This window comes from Branchiostoma floridae, chromosome 16 (assembly GCF_000003815.2).
Source record: "Branchiostoma floridae strain S238N-H82 chromosome 16, Bfl_VNyyK, whole genome shotgun sequence".
NCBI classification, from domain to species: Eukaryota; Metazoa; Chordata; class Leptocardii; order Amphioxiformes; family Branchiostomatidae; genus Branchiostoma; species Branchiostoma floridae.
In genome coordinates, this window is record NC_049994.1 from 3788717 (window position 1) to 3799536 (window position 10820).

The 10820-nt window shown below is 40.2% G+C and overlaps 1 protein-coding gene across 1 annotated transcript; it reads right to left on the reverse strand.

The window, feature by feature from the left end:
- Positions 1–1313: 1313 nt before the first annotated feature.
- Positions 1314–5618, reverse strand: LOC118432723 (equistatin-like). The gene is made up of 5 exons (XM_035844334.1): positions 5501–5618; positions 4694–4924; positions 3898–4125; positions 2704–2952; positions 1314–1526 (listed from the first exon to the last, which is right to left on the reverse strand). The coding sequence occupies exons 1-4, from the start codon at positions 5589–5591 to the stop codon at positions 2708–2710; spliced, it is 795 nt and encodes a 264-aa protein (XP_035700227.1). The 5' UTR covers positions 5592–5618; the 3' UTR covers positions 1314–1526; positions 2704–2707.
- Positions 5619–10820: the final 5202 nt, after the last annotated feature.

Genomic DNA, 10820 nt, shown 5'->3' on the forward strand with positions numbered 1-10820 from the left:
TTGTATAACGTATATTGTAATGTTACCAGGGCTAGCCCTTGATAATAGCCTCCGGCTAGTTGGGTAGCCCTGGCTGTATTTCTCATGATTATACAGCCGAATAAATCAAATCAAAAATCAAATCAGCAGGTGATTATGAGATTAAATTGTCAAAGAAACCTCTCAGTGCCACCTTCTACCAGGAGGTTTATCTACACAATCTTGGTGCTTTAAGTAGCGCTTACTACTACTGGCAAACATTCAATCACTTAAAGAGACCTTATTGTTGGTCAAGTGGCTCTCAGTTCCTTATCGAAGATTTTACAAGTGATTTAAGAGAGTAAATATTCTCCTTTCAGTACATTAACCTTGGCATAGTTTCCTTACACCATGTGTGGTAAGAGGCGACCTGCTTTTAAATCAAAAGTTTCTCCTGTTATAAAAGATGACATTTCAAGAATTCTAGCTTTTTTTAATAAGGTATTGATTTGTTGAACAACAATCCTCTTTTTCGATCTACCCTATATTGATTGCTTTCAATATTTCATTTATTTTACACTACACTGCTATAAGCTTAGAGTTCCCTTGTTCTGTGAGAAAGGTAGATAGCCCCATAGCCTTTTTTTAACGAATTTGTTCAATGCACGTATACATAGACTACTTCTGAGCACTGAACTAATGCTTACTGTAGCAGCATCTGTTCTCTCTTATTTAGAAACATAAGCATAGACTGACTCCAGAGACGAAGTAGTGTTTACGAAGACTGCTCAGGAAATCCCCCACTACATTTTGCAGGAATGGTTTGATCCACTCATGCCTGGATGAACCCCTACAAACTCTTTACGATAAGCGTAGGAGGGGGGGTCACTTGGATTCCATTTAACGTCCTATCCTAGAGTCGCTCCTAGTCGAAAAGAGAGTAGGGGCGCTGGATTGTTAGCCACTGTCATGGCTGTGTCTAACCAAACCCTTTCCTCCAACCCCCCAACCGAAGTAGGGTACAATTTTCTACACATGGGTGGAGGAGAATGAGGAAAGTCGTGTTTAGAACTGCATTTCCCAAGGAGACAAGGTTTTGCCCAATGATAACGTCAAGAATCAAACCCGTGACATCTAGATCTTGTGTCCGCTTACCTAGCCACTCGACAAATCCAAGACGTCTTGTGCATCTCTTGAAATATCCAAAGAGAACTGACTTCATGACTTGAATATAAAGTTTTATGGAGTTTTATTTCATAATTTTGTCTTTTTATGAATTGCTGGATTTTTCATTACACACAGTCCGTTGTTCTAAACAAATTGCCACGACAAAAAAACAGAAGAACACAGCCATGTATACGTTGTTACTCAATCGATTTTTATTTCTGTCATCACAACCAAAGATTAAAAGTAGTAAAGTAACAACCATCTTCGGTAAACAGAAAAATCATTCTCGATGAAATAAGCCCTACACATGACGAAATTGAAGTCAGCCATGGTTCCTACATTTGCCATCGCCGTGTCTTCTCCAGCTAGGCTGTTCACCCATTCCAACGGTCTGGATTAGACTGTGAAAAGAAAACAGTGTCAAAAAATGTTTGTGAAAAAACAAGAGGCGAGTACAACAGCCTCCTGGCTCCCCCGATTCGAACCCGGGCCCACCAGCTTACTAACCCAACGCGGCTAAGGCCCTCGTCACATTTCTTACCCGGGGCCTGGCCGGACTGTTGGCGGAAACGAAAAATTAAAGTCTATACGAATAAAAATACACAAGGTATTCAGTTGAATCATTTTTGGTATGGTACGTGTTGTGTTCCCTTTGTGAAAATGTGACACTAAGTCCGGATCGGACAAGTTGGTGGCCCACGGCGTTTGAACCCAACTATTAACCCCCCCCCCCCATTCATTTTTAGATTCATCCTCAATATTCCTGTGCGGCATACATATACATGTATTATCCATTACTCACAGGGTCGGTGTGGGAACCACTAAAAAAATAGAGACAAATAAAAACAGTCTTCTGGTTCCCAGGATTCAAACCTGGGCCCGCCAGCTTTCTCACCCAACGCCGCTAACCGCTAGACCAAAAGGTCCGGTCCAGTTGGACTTGTCAGTTGGTTACTGGACTCCATCGTTACATTAGACAACCAGGTTAAAAAGCACACAAGGTAACAGTTAAACAACTCAAACAACTGGATAGATTATGGAAAAGATAAGAATTTTCAGATTTTGAAAACGCTCTGGCTTTTCAGGTAACAACAACTAACGCTGGTTCACCTTTATCCGGGGTAACCTATATTCGTTGTCTGTAAGAAAAAAACGTATTTAGGGGTATTAAGTCGATGGACGGTGGTTTTAAATCAGAACATTTTGAAGATATTGCAAATTTGAAACCACAGTCCGCAGACTTAATACTCCTAAATGTGCTGTTTTTAAAGACAATGGATAAAGGTCACCCCATGGATAAAGGTGAACGAGCGTTACATCTTGTCAGTCACAAAACAAGATCTGTGATTCATCAGAATTTTTCCAAAAAAACTAAGCCATCTGCCTTTCTTGCATCCCGTTAAGCGACGATTATAGCTCATTTTGTAGCTATAAGTGAAGTAGTAATGAAAAATTGAAAGAAAGAAAGAATTGTTTCTAAAAATAACGATATGTGAATGTAAACTTGGCATTGACTTGGAATGATTGTCAGCAAATGTGACTTTCTATGATTTCTACGTAAGTAATAAATTTGCTCACCACATTAGCCGCGAGACCAGTTTATACCAGCTTCGTGCATGGCCTCATACTCCTCACAGTTGAGTGGTCCCCGCATGCCTGTCTGTTGGTACAGCTCCCCGGTCTCTGTGTTGACGCAGTAGCACATCCTGTCTGGGTCGCACTGCTCCTTCCGGAAAGATCCATCCGCCTCGCACTCTTTGATGAAACCTCCGGGCAACATCGTAGGATTCAGGGAGAACTTTTGTTTCTGACAAGGGGTGGCCCTGACTGCAAAAAATAGAAATAATGTTTTTTTAACAACGAGTGCATAAATAAATCACGTTCACAAAGTAATGATCACAAGGAATTGAGCACCAGAGCCTTGCATTAAAAAGTCCTGTTCTTAAATGCACATTCTAGTAAACGTCAACAACTAATGGATACTCCTTCTTTATCATCTCTAAGGTTTTTCGCAGCTTTATGTTGTTGGCTCTGGTTTCTGTGTCAATTAAAGGTTCTAGAATTTTAGGTGCTAAATCTGGCTGATTAATTTGCACATTTCGGATTATTGTTATCATTCACGGGAAACAGATTCCGCATGTAGAAGTGCCTCAAAAACAAACGCCTACCTGAATATGTTGAAGAAACAATGTGTAATAGCTCGCCACGTTTAACTTCTTGCAATTACTGTTACAACTTCTTTTTTTCTGCCGCGTTATTCTGCATCAACATTTAAAATTTCCATGTAGCAAACTGTTACATAAAGTATAGAATACGCTTACTGCCACGTGACCTTTACGAACTTTGGCTTTGACTCCCAGGCCACGTGATGGCTCTTTTCTGAGTCAATGAAAAATGGCGGAGGTCTTTTGAAAATCTTCTCACAAAGAAACTTGTACAGTCGTGTATATCAATCTTAAATCTCTACGGTTGACAGAAAAATCTAACCTTAAGGTTCCTCTTGCATAACCTCGCATTTGTCAAAGTTGATGTGTCAAACAATAACAACCCAGATGACGACGCCATGACAATACTTTTTTTTTAAATATCACTTGTTTCTATAGTGCTACGATCTCACCTTGGCCTGTCTCTGCACCAACCATAGCCTCGTATTCGTCACAGTTGATGTGTCACACAGTCTCTCTCAGTCTGTCACACAGTATGAGCCCAGAAAACATCGCAATGGCAAATATCTTTAATAGAACACTTGTTTCTCCAGGATTAGGATCTCACCTGGGCCTGTCTCTGCGTCCACCATAGCCTCGTACTCGTCACAGTCGATGCGCCCCTGCATGCCGGTCTGTCCGTACAGCTCCCCGGTCTCTGTGTTGACGCAGTAGCACATCCCGTCTGGGTCGCACTGCTCCTTCCGGAAAGATCCATCCGCCTCGCACTCTTTGATGAAACCTCCGGGCAGCATCGCAGGGTTGTCGGCGTACATTTGCTTCTTACATGGAGTTGCTGAAATTTGACGAAGAAAAATGGAAATTTAAGGAAAACTTAACAAGTTTAGTGGCTTTAGGGTTATTCTTCCAGGAGTTAAGCGACATAAAATTTGGCGCAGGCCCCCAAACCTCCCGCTCCCCTGCCTGAATACGGTTAGCGCAAAACGTAGTCCTCTGAAATATTTTGCATAAAATTATGATAAAGAAATTGAATTATCAACACGTTATTAGACATGTTAAAGTATTTCTTCTATGTATACTTTGAGGAAGCAACGCATGTACAATGGTCACTGATAAAAATTTGAAACGGGAACTTATTGAACAAAGCATTTTGGGGGTCCGTTTTTAAGGGTAGCGATGGAAAAACTTACGGTGCCATAAGATAGTATCAAAGCTGGTCAAGGAGTATAGTCGGATAAGGGAGTCAGACGGGCACCGGAGCATTCGCACTCCTAGGCCGGCTTCACTCCTCTGACATCTTTTGATAATATCTTATGCTACCGTAGGATCTGCTTGGAGATTAGGAATATCGTAGATTTTTTCTAATGAGAACAGTATAGTTGGATCTCAAATAAAAATCTCACCATCTCTCAGTATGTGAAAGTTGTCGCAGTTCCGCGGCTGTCCCCGTGTCCTGGTCTCGGTGAAGATCACGCCAGTCTCGGGGTGTGCGCAGTAGCAGAACCGCCTGGATCCCCCGCACTGTACGGTACTGTAGGACCCGTCCGCTTCACACTGTTTCACGAAGGCCTTGTTCGGGAGGACTCCATGTGCCGAACCGTCTGCACGCTCCTTCTCACAGCGACTCATCGGACCTTCATATAAAACCAAAAAATTGTACCAATTGAGATTGCCTCGGTTGCTAGCTAACTAGGTAATTCTGTTACTTAACTGTTACTATAGACAGTTAGGCCCGAAAAAAATACAGAAAAAGCAGAAAAGTATAAAATTTGCAAAAAAAAGATCATCATTATCAAAGCAGCAATGGATTATCTCACATTGTCTTCTACATGTACAACAGGTTAATTCGTTTAGAACCCTGTAGTGCCTGGCGACAAATACCTGTAGGATAGCAAATTTCCTTGCTGTTTTAGTGTAAGGTATTTTTTACAGGGAGAGGTTGCTAGCCCTTCCCCTTTAACGTTATCAAGACTTATCCGTGAACACAGGATCCCCATTTTAAGTCTATTCCGAAAGATCATTGCAGCCCCAACCGAGATGCCCTAACCAGAATGACACTTAGATCTCCCAGGTATTAATCAATTGGAACTAAGAAGCTCAACACTGAGGCGGCTATACCAGTTGATTTACAGGTACAGATCTAGAGACGCACTAAAAACGGGTACTAGTACAAGTCTATTAAAAATTATCAAAAGAAAACACATTCTTACGTCCGGAGGGCTGGCTAGGCCAGCAGCCTTCCACAACAAGTTGTGGCACCACCAAGACGAACAGGAGAACGAAAACACGGTGCACTGCCATCTCTCCTTGGTCAAGAAACAGATCTGTTCTGGCATACACTTCGACTTCTTGTTTATAAACGTTTTCCACGAGTCATGCCTGAATAGAAGCATTCTTGTCCACTTCGCTTGGTTTCTATAGCATAAATGCCTTTATACAAACATTCTTGACTCAACAGTTCACGGTAGAAACTTTTCTTTTAAGGCTTGAGACGAATGTGCGTTTAGCGGTTGCTTCTTGACCTCTTAATGAGCCTTGAAGGCTGAGTCCTTATGTTTTATAAGACGTAAGGCTGAAATACTTATGAAACACGTTGGTTGACGCACGCGCAGAAAATCGTACGTACCACGAATTGACCGGTCAATGTTGAATTGATTATATCACCATACTCCTCCGAATGACACTGCACAATTTGTAATTCCAACCGCATTGAACATGAAGTCCATTTCTTAGTGAGTGTTCCATATACAGTGATATACGCAATTCTTAGTACTCTCAATGTAGACACACAATGTAAACAGTTAACCAAAGACACAGACAACATTGTACAACCAAAACTATTTGAGTTCGTATACACTTGTTCTAAGAAGAGGGAAGAGGCATGTAAACATTAGTTATAGTAATAGCATATCTGCAGATGTTTTCTAATTGTTCACTTGTAACACTACTTGTAATTGTATCTATCCTTAATATTTCAAGTAAGGCTATCGAATCACTGCATTTAGCCCATAAGGGAAAGAACATGCAAATAAAGATCATCATTATATCGGGGTCGTGGGTTCAATACTTGCCATGCCCTTGTCGTTGTACTCTTAGGAATGGTACTTTACACGGCTTTCCTTATGCCACCCAGGTGTTCAAAATGGGTACCTGACTTTGGTTGGGGAGGTAAAAGGCGGTGGGAGGGGAGTGTAGTAGTGGGTGACAACTCACTACTCCTGTGGCCTCAAAAAGACTACGGGACTGCGTAGACCTTTTTTACCACGTCTAGATTTCGATAGAGTGATGTTGCCTACGTATACAAACACAAAGACAGGCAAACCGCAGACAAGCGCGCGCACACACACACACATACACATACACACACACACACACACACATACACATACACACACACACACACACACACACACACATTCAAACACACACATAAACACACACACACATAAATACTGTGACAAAAACGCACACATGCGCGCGCACAGATACACACTGACATGCAATGCAAATGCACACATGGACACACTAACACATGTGCACACAAGCACCTACGTCTTGTACAAATAGACCTATAAGTCTCATTAGGACTTTTAATGACTGTATCTCTCTATATATATGCGTTGTCTGACCCTTGCCTCTTCCTTCATGTCCTCAACGACAAAGACGCCCTGCAGGCCGATTTCAGCTTTCATGAATAAAGAAAGTTTCAAACATAAACAAACAAACGTCAGCACCCATAGTTATATTTCATTGAGTCTTTGAAATAAATGAAATAACTGCGTCATTCTATCTTGTCAGACAAAAGGTACGAAAAAAAAATTAATGTCTACAAACTCTATTGCCCTTTTATAACCTGACAACGTGGCGTGAGTGCAATTCATAACGGTCATTGTACAGCACAAGGCTACTGTCACTCAAGGCCAATGCTTTATCATATCATGGTACAACAGATTTCAAGAAAATCGATTTCACAAGCAGTTATGACTATATATTTCGATACAGGTCTCACAATGCGAAAATAGGTACATGCATAAAAATTGATTTCTTATTAAAAATAATACTGGCAGCGACATTCAACCTGATTGTCCTAGGATATTAGTGAATAGAGATTTTCTATATTGTTTAGTAAGTAGAATTTTGATGTTTATTTTGTATTTCTATGTTGCGGTTGACCGTTCGAAAGTCAATGTACTTTTTGGCATGTCAATACAAATTCTCTTTGACATACGTAATAGATATCCAATATCGATCTCTTTTATTGGTTAAACAATGCGGGTAAATAGATGGTGTGGGTTCCGTGACTTTACTCATTAATCTTGACTATCAATCACTTCTGAACACTTGAGACTTGAAGAGGGAGACTTGTGAGGGTGGCAGAAAGTGGGCCACACCTTGACGACAAACATAACAGACACAACCCATCACTAAGTGTGAACGTGACAGACATAGAACTTTAGTAGTCTCGCTATCAGGCTCAACGAGGTACACTTTGATGGGGGAGGGGGGATAGTGTTGTCGTAACGGTAAGGCTGTGCGGCCCGCAGTTCTTGGGTTGGAATCCCTTGGAATGACACCAATGTTGTGCCTTTAGAAAATTTACTGAGGATAGCATATGCCATATGGGTACCTGACTTCAGATGGGGAGGTAAAAGGCAGTGGAAGGAGAGGGATTGGCTCCGCCTTCCAGTAAGATGGTGTGTTACACCAAAGTGTGGTTAAACCGGCTGTACATAAACAGATACAGAATACTCAATTGAAGAGCCCGAGTCGTAGAGCCCGAAAAGGAGGCTAACACTTCACGGAACAGTAAGAAAGAAAGCCACGCCATTCATATACTAGAGTCATGGTGAATCTGTTGACACATACACGGATTTTTAGAAGCTGTCGCAAGACAAGAAAGTTCTGCACGTCAACGTAAACTGATTCCGTCTTCAGGTAAAGTAACAATTTTGTAAGACGTTTCAGATCGATGTTTTGGTTCTGTTTCTAACTGTTACCAGCTGTTAAAGGAAAACAATTGTATTTTATTACTTGTTACCTGGTTTGTAAATGAGTGTTGCATAAATATCTTTGGAAATATTAGGATGGCGGAAAGTGAAAATATTGGACATCGGCTAAATTGTTTTGTAGTTATTGAGAATAGAAAACAATTTGAAATGGTTAACAGTATCGGTTGTTGTAATATGTTTGTAACAAATTTGAATAGTGCATTCTAATGAAAAAATAAGCCCAAGTCCCATCAATCTTTAATTAGATGCAAGACTTTTGCAAGTGAAACAACAATAATTACGGTCCACTATTTTATGAACCTTGAATTTTTCTGTGGACGACTTTCACATCACAGTTGCAACTGTCATGAATTTTTGCCAAGAAAAAGGTTACTTAAGTTTGACGTGGTTCCTTCATAAACAGTGAGTTGTGTGTGTGTGTGTTTGCGCGTGCGTCTCTGTGTGTGTGTGTCTTGCTGTGTGTATGTGTTTGTGTGTATTTGTGTGTGTGTGTGTGTGTGTGTGTGTGTGTGCCCGCGCGTGCGTATCTGTGTGTGTCTGTGTATCTGTCTCTGTATATGTATGGATGTGCATGCGTGTGTGTCTTGCTGTGTGTGTGTGTGTCTGTGTGTCTGTGTGCGTGTACAGTGTGTGTGTGTGTGTGTGTGTGTGTGTGTGTGTGTGTGTGTGTGAGCGCGCACGTGCGCGTGTGTGTGTATCTGCCTGTGTGTATGTGTGTCTATCTGCCTGTCCATCCGTCTGTCTACCTGTATGTCTGTATGTATGTATGTATGGATGGATGGATGCATCTCTTTTTTTGTCTGTGCGCCTGTATAAATTGCGATTATATTGTCATCAGGCATCGAGAAAAAAGTTTAGATATGGAATATGGGCCTCATTTCCTTGTTACTGTAGCAGAACTTCTGCTTATTGTATTTTTTTTGCTCTGGAAAAACTAGAGTTTTGACTTTATGAAAGCAGATAAGATTTTAAGAAGAGATGACGTAGATTCGGGTCCTTAAGTTTAAATCTCCTTCAGATTGATTGTGTGCAGGTAATGTAAAAATTGACATATCATTTATTATTCATAATGACTGATACTGACAGAGTAGAAGTGTCTTAATCTGAAAAGTAATGACGCAAGTTCTAAACAGCAAGAGATTTTTCAAATTGTTTTTTATCCATTTAGCACCATTCAATGCCGACGGACAAACAAAAAGAAGCGCCGTTTATACTGATTAATATTTACTGATATTGATAACCGAATATTTGCGAGTGCCCATATAAGTAGTTTTTTGGAAATCGCTTTGTTACCCAATATACAATTATAAGAATGAATCAAAACAGATATGCAGTGACAAAATGATGTTCACGTATGATGCAACATACGCAGGATGTTGCGACATATTTCCAAAGCACCGTTTTGCGCCAGTTTGCGAATTTCGCAAGCCGGACGCAAAGCGGTGCATTTGGTCGCATTCCAATGAGATACTCGCTATACTATGACGTGATAAATACAACATAAAACGAAAATGTATAATTTTAATATGTTTTATTTCAGATTTTGCAAATTTCACCATGGAAACCAACAGTGACAATGAAGACATCGGTATAAATGAAAGGTATGTTTTTCTAACATTTTTCTTTTTTTTTTAATCACCTAATGTGCCAACTGCTCAACTACAATGAATGAAATCAGGAAAGTTTACCCAATATACAATTATAAGAATGGATCAAAACATATTTGCAGTGACAAAATGATGTTCACGTATGATGCAACATAGGCAAGTTGTTGTGAAATATTTCCAAAGCACCGTTTTGCGTCAGTTTTTGTTTCAGTTGACTTATACCTTATTTGATTACTTCTAAGTTTGTATACCAGCTACACGTCACCTTGTTATTTGATTTCTTGTTGTTTTATTTCATGTCGTTATCATTATCTCTTGACTTTGTTATTTAGCGTTTTGTAGTCCTGTATGTGTGTCTTTATTTTGTTTATGTACATGAGGAGAAGACCTCGATAAGCAGGGTCTGCTTTCCGTCTCATTCTCTTTAAAGGAATGTGAATTTTAAAAAAGTTTACTATGATAAAGTTGGGCCAAACTGACTAAATTACATGAATTAAGACCGCACTGCACCTGGCTTTCAGTTTCTTCCCTTTTCCCCAAAACATAAAATGCCCATACTGTTAATTATGCAAAAAAAATGTCGTCTTCTTCTCGTTGCAACGTCTTCCATCGATGCGATGCCCCAACGAAAAAACAAAAATTAAAAACTTTTTGCTTGGTATATCATTTCTGTGTTAACAATCATTCGTTCAACCTTCCTGACCACATAGATTTCATAATATATGCAATTTTGCTCATCTTTTTCTAAGTACGTTCGCATCAGGTATTTTTGCTCGTGAGAATGCCATCCATATAATCAAATCAGCATGGCCTAGCTCATTGAAACGAATTGCGTGGTATGATTGTCATTGTATAACATTGAGATTCAAGCTTGTCTTTTGTATGTAGCTGTATAAATCAAGGACGAACGTCAA